This window comes from Rhea pennata, chromosome 3 (genome assembly GCF_028389875.1).
Source record: "Rhea pennata isolate bPtePen1 chromosome 3, bPtePen1.pri, whole genome shotgun sequence".
Taxonomy (NCBI): Eukaryota; Metazoa; Chordata; class Aves; order Rheiformes; family Rheidae; genus Rhea; species Rhea pennata.
The window spans coordinates 3,516,343-3,526,946 of NC_084665.1; the positions used below are offsets into that span (position 1 = coordinate 3,516,343).

Below are 10,604 nucleotides of genomic sequence, written 5' to 3' on the forward strand. Positions count from 1 at the left end.
GGCTAGGCTTTGGCTTTTTTTCTAAAACTATTATCAGATGATTTTTATAGAGCGTTTTCACTCTTTTCAGCTTTCTCGGTTCTGAACGCCCTTCAACCCTTGTTCCGTCTGTTTTCACTGTTGTGTTTTTGAGTACTTAATGATGGTTTGTGGTGGTTTTGTGTTTTTGAGTACTTAATGATGGTTTGTGGTGGTTTTGTGTTTGGTGGGATGGGCTCCTAGGGCTGGGGTTTCTTCTTCAGGTGGTGTAGCTCCTGTTTAGCTCTGATCTGTCCTTTTTTTGCCTTCACAGCCCTGTTGGAGTGAGTATCTCACAACTCGTATTGAGCAGAACATGGTCCTCAAATGCACCTGTCCCATTTCTGATTGCTGTGCACAGCCAACTGCAGCCTTCATCCGTTCCATCATTTCTTCTGAAGAGGTCATAGCCAAGGTGAAGTGTGAGAAGTGGCCGTTTGGTGGGTTTTGTTTTGGTCAGCGCTAGTGGGTATTCTTGCTGCTACTTTTCCCCTTCCCGTTGCTAAAACTGGCAGTGTGAGAATTGAGGCCAACCAGACATCTCCCCAGTGGTACCTTCCGTCTCTGGCCATCGTCAATAGCAGATACTCGAGAAAGCATATTATCAGCAAAAGAGCATGGTCGTATTATATCGAAATATCTCTCCAGCAAGTAGTGCCTGGGACACGTTATTTGGGGACCGAATGAGAGCTGTAGTAGCAGAGTAGCTCACGATAAGTATTGTATGTTGGTGTGCTGAAGCAATTCTAAAATCTGGCTCAGAAGAAGAGAAAGCATTTGGGTGATTTAATTTTACCCTTACATCAATGACCCTAGTGTACTTTCTCTTCCATCAGCTTCTGGTACTGAGTAGCTCAGGTTTTTGTGAAGATGATAGAATTGACTACATTAGACTTAATTTTTACTAGAGGTTTCTTTAACGTGCAGGTTTCTTTAATGTCAGTGAAGATTTCTTTAATATCTTTAAACCCAGTTTCCTGAGCTCTACTTGCCCTGGTCCTCAGTCAGCAGAAGCAACAAAATTTGCTTGTGTTGGGGCAGATTCTATTTTTCCCTCATTCTTTTTAACAGCAGAGCTGTGGCTGTTGCATGACAGACTGTTTTTGTTGGTTGTTGGACAAAATGGGTTTCATCTGTTTTTCACTGCTCTGTTATTTGGTGGGTCTCCACTAGCAGTTTCTTCTTCATAAATATTCTTCTCCTCTTCCAGCCTGTTGCTGTCATTAGGATCCTATCTGACCAGTCACACAGGACAAATGAACAGTAGTTCTCTGTGAAGATTTCTTTCTTGCCATTTTCCTTTAATCCTGCAAACTGGCAACGAAATTAGGCAAAAAAGCTCCAAGAAACCATTTCCTTCTATGTATCTCTTAACTTTTCTGTAAGAAACGCGTAGGGAATTAGTGCATGTATCTGGGCATCCCGTTCTTACTGGCTGTGCAAATCTTGTAATAACGTCCAGTGCAGAGCAAGATTTAATATCCTGTTGCTATAACAATTATATCACAAAAAATCTTGCAGTTTCTCTGTAATCCCAACCATTTTTAACAAGTTGCTCTGCGCTCTCTGAATCATGTCATTTGTTTCCTTTTCTGGTCCACAAGTGGAATTGCTGAAGCTTCCTGCCTCAGAGAGTCACATACAGAGTCACAGAATAATTTCTTCTGCAGTAATACCTGGAGGATTCTTGTCCAACCCTGCATTCAAAGCAGAGCCAACAGCATGGATGGATCTAGCAAAGTCAGAACACATCTGCCAGGGCTGCGTCCAGGCTAGGGTTGAGTATCTCAAAGGATAGTGGTCTCCCAAGCTCTGTGACCTGTCCTAGAATTTGACCACTGTCACGAGGAAAAAATTCCATGCCTGTTGGCTTTAGGGCAGGTCTCCAGGTATGCAGAAATCTTCACAGGAGGCTTGTAAAGGTCACATCGTGTCTTTTAAACTCTCTTCCACTTTGTATGTATTTGCACAGTCCTTATGCTAGAATAACCAAGCACAGATCAAAAACTAGGCTCAAAGGATGGAGATCAGCAACATGAAGTCCAGCTGATGGTCAGTCACTAGTGGTGTCCCCCAGGACTGCATACTGGGGCTGACACTGTTGAACATCTTGTTAATAACCTGGACAATGGGACAGAATGCACCCTCAGCAAGTTTTGCAGTAATATACATTTGAGAGGCGTGACTGATAGCCCAGAGGGCTGTGCTGCCATTTAGAGGGACCTGAATAGCCTGGAGAAGTGGGCAGAGGGAAACCTCATGAAGTTCAGCAGTGGGAAGTGTAGGGTCTTAACACATCAGGAGGAGTAACCCCATGCATCAGGACAGGCAAGAGCCAACCTGTTGGAAGGCGGCTTTGCAGGAAAAAAGTTTTGGGGGTATTGGAGAACAGATAGTTGAACGTGAGCGAGCAATGTACAGCTGAGATGTACAAAATGCAGCTGAGAAGGCCACCAGCATCTTGTGCATTGCATTAGGAAGATGATTCTTCCCCTGTACTCAGCACTGTTAAGATCATCTGAAGCACCATTTCTGGTTTTGGGCTCCCCAGTACAAGAAATTTGCGGATGTATGGGAGAAAGTCCAGTGAAGGGTTATAAAGTCCATTAAGAGTCTGGAGCATCTGTCATACATGGAGAGGCTGAGAGAACTGGGACTGTTTAGCTGGAAGCAGAGAAGACTCAAGGGAGATCTTGTCCGTGTTTGTAAGTACATGATGGGAGGGATAAAGAAGATGGAATGAGGCTTTTTTCAGTGATATCCAGTGAAAGGGCAAGAAGAAATGGGTACAAATTGAAAAACAAGAAATTCAGTATAAAAATAAGGAAAACTTTTTCACTGTGAGAGTCATCAAACACTGGAACAGGTTACCCAAGAGAAGCTGTGGAGTCTCCATCATTAGAGATACTCAAAATCCAACTGGACATGGCCATGAATAACTTGTTGTAGAGCAGGGGTTTGGACTAGATGATTTCCAGAAGTTACTTCATACCTCAACTATTCTGTGATTCTAGGATTCTGTGAAACATCTTCCAGATATGAAATGAAGGAAAGGAAAAGACCTTTTACAAAAAGGAGTTGAAAAGCAAGCTTAACTCAGTGCAGTTGTGTTGTGAGCAGTTGTTGAATTAGGTACAGAAGCCACAAGCACTAGACCCCAGTTGAAAGGTCTGTCCATACAGCTTCTCCTCCTTGAATCTTCTCCCTGGCTTCTTGTTACAGTATGAAAAAGCCCTTCTCAGAGGCTATGTCGAGTGCTGCTCCAACCTGACGTGGTGCACCAACCCGCAGGGCTGTGATCAGATCCTTTGTAAGGATGGACTTGGCTATGGGGAAGCCTGTTCCAAATGCTCCTGGATATCCTGTTTCAACTGTAGCTTCCCAGAGGTGAGGCTGAGCTGAGTCACAGGGCAATGCTGTCTTGGGTGGAATTGCTTCTGTATGGCTGACTGGCTCTTTCTTTCAGGCTCATTACCCTGCTAGCTGCAACCACATGTCTCAGTGGGTGGATGATGATGGGTACTATGAGGGAATGACAAGTGAAGCCCAAAGCAAACATTTGGCTAAGCTGATTTCCAAGCACTGCCCAAGCTGCCACGCTCAGATAGAGAAAAATGAGGGCTGTCTGCAGTGAGTATCCACCCTTGTTTGGTACTGGGGGCAGAAAGGCACAAAGACATAATTCATCACGTGCTTTTTTTCTTGTCTGTTGAGTGAGAGATGTAGCAGATTTGGTTTATAATTCTAGAGGAATGACTGTGCTGAATTCCTAGGAGAAGGAAAGTGTTTCCCAGCGTTCAGAGTTGAATCCCTCGAAAGCTGTGTGGTAGAACCAAAACTCATTTTGGAGTACTGTTTTTAGCACACACTTGTCTGCTATCAGCATTCACTGTAGACATACAGAGAAACAGGTTAGAGTGTTGGAGATCTCAGCACTGTTTTATTTTCCTTTATTGCTAACCTATTTCTGTAACTTCAAGCAATTTCTTTTAACTATCGGCATATGTTTTGAATTGGAGTGGATCTGTGGCAGCTTTTTACTTGGCCAGGGAAACACCTCCAGCACCTTCCAGCTTTGAGGCCAGGGCTCAGGAGCTGCCATTTCTTCCTGTCTTGAGGTGGTTCAGGCCTTAGTGCCCAGCAGCACTTTTTGTGGCCCCAAGGCTATGTTTGGCCCCCAGGCTGTGCAGTGGGATGCTGCATTGCTGAAGGAAGAGGTGAGATGTTCATGTGGATCTCGCTCCAAACTGCAGGATGCTTAGTTCACCCTCCAGAGCCTGACAGGTCTGCGTTGTGAGATGTACTACCAGTTTTCCCAGCTCATTTTCAGACACAGAGTGTTTGTTCATGGTTTGATTTTAGGTTTGAGGGTCTTTTTTTGTTTGCTTCCAGAAAAGGGTTTAAAAATGCATATGGGGTAGTGTGTAGTACTGAGCGAAAAGGGGGGCTGGGCCTGCATGTTTGAGCCCCATGTGTTAGGGGAGCATTGAAAGGAAGTATTTGCAAGAGGCTGTTGGGACTGAGTGGTTTCTGTTCTTCCCCCTCCAATGCTGTACAGTATGACGTGTGCCAAGTGCAATCATGGCTTCTGCTGGCATTGCCTCAAGCCCTGGAGGCCGACACATAAGGATTATTACAACTGCTCTGCTATGGTGAGTGGTTTGCTGCATCCCAGCAGTTCATGTGTGTGTTCAGATGCACCTGGCCTCTCAGATAGACAGTAAGGATCTTGAGCCCCTTGCTGTGAATTTTACTTGGTTCACCTGCCTATGTTATTGATAGTAGTGTCAAGATCTGTATGTGTGGTAGCAATCTCCTGGATGATCCTGACAGCTGAAGGAAGTTGTAACAGGTTACTTCCAACTTTCCTTTCAGGTGAGCAAAGCAGCTCGGCAGGAGAAGCGTTTCCAAGATTACAATGAGAGATGCACCTTTCATCATCAGGCAAGGGTAAGGACTCCCACTTTCCTTGCAGCTGCAGATCTGTTGCCTTAGCTCTGGTGAGGAGGACAGTGTTTCTGCTCTGTGTCAATGCACTTCACCTGAAGCTGATAAACAGACTTCAGATGTACATGAGGACCCTTACTCTGGCCTAAGATAAAGCTGCTGGCTTGCTTTTATTTTCCTGCCCGTTCTGTTATGGAAACTGAGCACAGCCCTGGCTTCTGGTGTTTGCCCACTCAAGACAGATGCAGTAGTATGAAACAATTGCAAAGAAGGGTGTGAAGACTACTCTGTTTAGAGCTCAGATACTGCAAAAGATTGAAGTGGAAAACACAAACAGAAGCACATTGGAGATGCTGTAGCTAGGTGGAGTAATTACTCTCCTGCTGCCTGTATTTTCTGGGTGCTTGAAGGTGCTTAGCAATTATCTGTGTGGCAGGTGCTGTATTTTATACCTTGTAGAGTTGCAAATGAACTTATTTCACCTGTGGTTATTGCAGGAATTTGCCATGAGTCTGAGGAACAGGGTTTCTTCCATCAGCGAGATGCCAGAAATTAGAACTTTGACCTTTGTTCTTAATGCCTGCAAAGTGCTGGAACAGGCACGGAAGGTAAGAGCAGGCAACGGGTCAGCTGGTGTTTAGGCTTCAATCTGTTGGTGTGCTTTATGACTTCCTAAAGCAAGTGGTGTGCCGCTGTGAAGACCTTGCTGTGCTCTAACAAGGTGAGACAGAAGAAGCTTGTGGGGAGAAACAGCAGCATGAAGGAAAGAGCCTATGTGTACCTTTCCCTGCTGTCACCCTGAGCTAGGCACTCTGACACAGTTGGGTGAGTTGGTAAGCTCCAGTAAGAATTGGAGCTTACCTGATGTCTGTGGAATCAGCACAAACCCACTTTTTGTAAAGTGTGTTTTGACGCGTTACAATATGAAAAGCCTCAGTGGTGGCACTTACCTTTGGAAAGCTCTCTTGATGCTGTGTCACAGCTAGGAAGTCCCTCTTGATGCTCATTTTATGATCCTTCCTTCCCCCCGCCCCGCCTTCACTTGTTGTGTGAGCACTGAGTTACCTGTGCATGCCCTGGCAGCCACATTATGAAGGATTAGCAGTGCAGCCACTTGATGCATGCAGTGAGCCTGTGCCAAGATAGGCCTGCGATGTCCTGTCCTCTGAAAAGTAGGAGGAGGTGGGAAAATGCACCCGTGCAATACATACCTTGGTTGTGCAGGCAGGCTTGATGTTGGGAGAGATGCACACAATATGGATGGAAGGTGTCTGACTCTACTTCGTCTTCTCACTGTGGTAGTCCCTGTATTTGCCAGGGTGTGTGTCACCTTTGCTTGCTGGTGGCATTGCTAGACTAATTTCTTTAAATAGAAGCAGTAGTTGTATTTCTGCTGGATGCCTGGATGACTTTAGGAGTCACTTGTTATAGTAGGATGTTGTCACTTACTGAAATGCATTTGTCCTGTGCTCTTGGGCAGCCTGTGTAGCACTACATGTGCTTTCTGCTTGCCTCCAGGCTCAGTGTTCTCAGTTCACTGCCACTTCAGTTCAACCTGAGCTGCCCAGCAATGTGTGGGTTCCACATGCTGGATTTTTGGGCTTCCCACCTTCTGGTCAGAGTTGCCCTTGTTCACAGTTTGCAAACAAAAAAAAATTGCAGTTTGTGTTCCTGCAATGGCTTGTGAGCTGGGAGCGATCCATTATTTCAGACTTCAGCACAAAATAATTGCATGTTCATTTCCAGTCTTACAAGAAGGTCTAGGTGGCCTGGCATTGCCATCAGCACGCATAGTGGTTTGCTGGACTGTCACCGTAGACCAGGCTTCTGTCAGCTATTGATTGTCAGTAAAGTCTGGAAGAGTTTGATGCTACTTCATTTGCCCACTCCAAAACTGAAGGAGAGTGCTTACAATGTGCTCTGTGCTGTTTCAGGTGTTGGCCTACTCCTGCGTGTACAGCTACTATAGCCAGGACACTGAGAGGATGGACATCATAGAACAGCAGACGGAGAGCTTAGAGCTGCACACCAACACTCTGCAGATCTTACTGGGTAAGTCCCACAGCCTCTCTATATAGAGACTGACAGTCCCTGCTGTCTGATTCAAAAGGTGGCAGCTCTGTAGTGAGGCAGTAGGACACACATCAGCACCCAGCAGGTGCTAGCTTATTTCTTCTGGCCCATCTGTGCCTACTTCATGTCATTCGGGGGAGTCCTTTTGTTTCGGGCAGAGGATTTCATGCAGTAAGGAGGATCTTCAACACGTTCCCTTCTGAAGAGGAATGTGTGCACAAGGGACCTGAGTAGCTGTGGCTGTGGCTTTGTAGTCAGAGCTAAGGGACTTGATTAGTGTGAGGAGCAATATGACTTTACTGGCCTTGAATTGCAGAGGAAACCCTGCTGCAGTGTCAGGATCTGGCCTCCTCTCTCCAGCTCCTGAAAGCCAAGCATTTCCGCACTGGTTTGGATTTGGCGCACCGGATCCAAGAGCGTCTCTTTGCAATTCTCTGGCACTCTACACAGGTGAAGTCCACGTTCATATTGGTAGCTTGTCTTATCCCAGTGTATTTTCATCTTGGGGTTTGATGTTGGCAAACCTAGAAAGGTGCTTCATCAGCTAAGGGGTAGACTCTGAGGTGCTGCACAGTGCCATGAGCATGCATGTGTGTATGGAAGGGGGTTGCAGCAGAAAGCATATTCCAAATCACATGTTGTGTCTCTTCTGGCTGTTCTTCCACTCTGGCAGGATTTCCGTGTTGGGCTCCAGACTTTGGCAGATCCTGGTCAGAGTAGGGTGAAAATCTCAAATGTACCTGCTGAGGCCCCTGCTTGTCTAGGGTGAGTAAGAGCAGAAGAAAAACAGATGACCAGAGTTGTCTCCTGTGTTCACTGATAGGCCAAAGAGTTAGTATCAGATACCAGTTACTTGCATCCTGTGCTGGGATTTGATATAACAACCTAAGTGACGTAGTGGTGTAGGGAGCTCAGTGAAACCTCTGCTTAGTATGTGGGTATGGTTGAAGAAAGCTGGGTCTGCCAGCGACTGAGGGATGGATGTCGCTCTACTCAGGCTCTGTTGGGTTGCTGCAGAGAGGGCCCACCTTTTCTTCAGAGGAATATTGGAGATCTAGGAGGTGTCCAGATGAGAGCAGCAAGAATAAAAACATGCATGGAGCAAGATGGAAGGGCCTGATCTTTTAGGGAAGGGAAGGGGAAGAGATGATGCAACTATAAGATAACTCAGTGTTGAGAGCTGAGATTTGGTTTGTTGTGTCCCTGTCTTAGAGCGCTTAGCCAGCAGGGTTCAGTATGACTGAAAAGTGAAGAGTTCAAAACAGATGAAACAAGCATTTGTGTGTGACGCATGGATTAAACCAAGGAATGCCAACAAAGTGTCTGCTATCCCACTGTGACTGATCCCCTCGGACAGCTGCTGGGTTCCCAAAGGCTGAACAATGTGCCAAGGGTTGCAAGAAGAAATGATTTCTCTCAGCTGAGAGAGACTCAGTTTCAGGGCAGGATTTCCAGTCCTTTCCAAGGAGGCTGAGACACCAGAGCCACTAGCAGACAGTAGCTTCTTGTCCCAGCCACAGGTGGCTTGCTGGCACAGCCCTGTGTAGCATGCATGGATAAAGCCATTGAATCACTTTCTCTGAGATTCACCTGTGCAGCTGCTGTGTTCCTCAGGCCTGACCTTGGCTGGGGATGCTGAAATGATAGTGGTGGGAGGGTGAGGTTGGCATGGGGCTGGGCTGTGGTTGTTGCTTGCAGCCTGGCAAGGGCAAGGCCTCTGTTCTGATGCTCTCCTTCTGAACAGGCCAAAACATGCCATCTTACCTGACTCCCCTGACACAGATGAAGAGGAAGATGAAGATGAGGAATGTGAACCACAGTGGCAGGAAGACTATGATGATGATGACCTTGATGAGGACAATTTTCTGTATGACGATGAGTCAGATAACCTTGATCATGACTCCTACTTTGATGATGATGATGATGCCTATGACTAGAGGTGGGCTGTCACCTGGCATGCCAGCCCAGACCCTTGACTCCAGGTTGTCTCACCCTGCTTGTCTCTGTATCTTTTCTCAAAGACTAGAGGGAGGTCTCAGACTGAATGAAGAAACATTTCCTTTGGGGACTGCTTGCTCGCTGACTCTGATTTAACACGCAGAGCCATTGCTCTGGACACATGGACTGTGTTACTGTGGTCACCTCTCTCAAAAAGGCATCTCCCCTTTCTCCCTTGTGTCCAAAGGGCCATTCTATCCCTAGATCTAACTATCTTATTGAACTAGAAAATTGCAGCCCAGGTCTGAAGTGAAGACTGCTTGCCACCTGTTAAAAGTTTGTTTAGCATCCTCTGGGGTACTGTCCACAAGGACTGGGCACGGGGACCATGCAGTGGCATGAGTCCGGTCAGGGTACTGTCTAATTCAGCCAGTGGTGAGAAACATTGTAAAGCAATGTGTTTACACTCAAGTGAAATCCTTTCCCCTGGAGCTGGTGGGGTCTCCTCTGGAGTAACACATATCTCTCGGATGGACACGGCTCAGTGCGTACGTCTAGCTGAGAGGACAGTTTTCTCCCCCAGCTTTTTTGCTGTTTTGTTGTTGTTTCTTTCTCTCCTGTGAAGCAAGAAGGGTCGCTGTGAGTGGCACAAGTTTGCAGGGGTATTTTTCAGGGTATAAATACATGAAACACATGTGCATAGAGCTGTTCAGATTATACTTTACCAAAAAAAAGGCCCTGAAGCAATGAGGATTGAAGAAAGTTGTGTTTATAAAATAAATATTTTTCTTCTAGCATCAGGCTCTGTATCCTCTATGGGGGCTGCAGATACAAAGTCAGAGCAGGACATCCTGGAATGAGGGAATGTGACCCAGAGAAGCTCATCCCAGGAATTAGTTATGAAACTCATGTGATTTTGGGGTCTATGCCCAGGTCAAACCATCTGCTCTACAAAGAGGCCTTTCCTTCCTGGATGGTTCAGTGAGCAGCAGGAGGTGTGTGTGGAATGGGGAAGAGGATGTGGGACCAAACTGCAGAGTGATGGGAACCAGTGATGCTGGTGTTCATGTCTGCATGCTGCTGCTGCTGACATCTGGAGCCTTGTAGGAGGCTGGCATAGGGCTACTCTCAAGGCTTGGGAGACAATTTGGGTGTGTGTGGGACTGTTCTGTAGGTGCCAGGGCTGTTCTCAGGGTCTGAAGGGTCGTTCCCTGGGGCTGCATTTGTTACCTGAGGTTGGGGGGTGTTATAGGGAGTGTGGGGTTGTTCTGATCTGGAGGCCCTTTGGGGCAGGGGACAACTGGCAGGGGCAGACTGGGGCTAATGGGGACACCAGAGTTCCATGTGGCAGGGCCTCCATGGTTGCTTGGATTTCCTGAGGTATATGGGACAGAGCAGAGCACTGTGTGGTGTAGAACAGGGTCTCCTGGATGACTGGGTTTTCTGGGATTTGTGTGGCTGAGCAAGGCCTCCTACCCACCTTGGTTTCTTGGGTTGTTTGTGGCAGGGCAGAGCCTCCTAGATGCCTGGATTCTCAGGGCCATTGGGATCCAGAAACATGGGATGGAAATATCTGGGAATCTCATAGAATAATTTTAGGCTGGAAGGGACCTCAGATTGTCATCTAG

General features: G+C 46.7%; 1 protein-coding gene across 3 annotated transcripts in view; it reads left to right on the top strand.

Moving 5' to 3' along the window:
• The window catches only part of LOC134138145 (cullin-9-like), a 29,759-nt gene extending 19,989 nt beyond the window's left edge, over positions 1–9,770 (top strand). For all 3 annotated transcript variants that reach the window (XM_062571397.1, XM_062571398.1, XM_062571399.1), the window contains 10 exons: positions 293–433; positions 3,241–3,405; positions 3,485–3,648; positions 4,577–4,670; positions 4,894–4,968; positions 5,463–5,573; positions 6,900–7,017; positions 7,355–7,488; positions 7,712–7,803; positions 8,783–9,770. In XM_062571397.1, the coding sequence (XP_062427381.1) occupies positions 293–433; positions 3,241–3,405; positions 3,485–3,648; positions 4,577–4,670; positions 4,894–4,968; positions 5,463–5,573; positions 6,900–7,017; positions 7,355–7,488; positions 7,712–7,803; positions 8,783–8,975 (1,287 nt within the window). In that variant the 3' untranslated portion in view covers positions 8,976–9,770. The remainder of the gene's footprint in view (positions 1–292; positions 434–3,240; positions 3,406–3,484; positions 3,649–4,576; positions 4,671–4,893; positions 4,969–5,462; positions 5,574–6,899; positions 7,018–7,354; positions 7,489–7,711; positions 7,804–8,782) is intronic.
• The last annotated feature ends 834 nt before the right edge of the window (positions 9,771–10,604 follow it).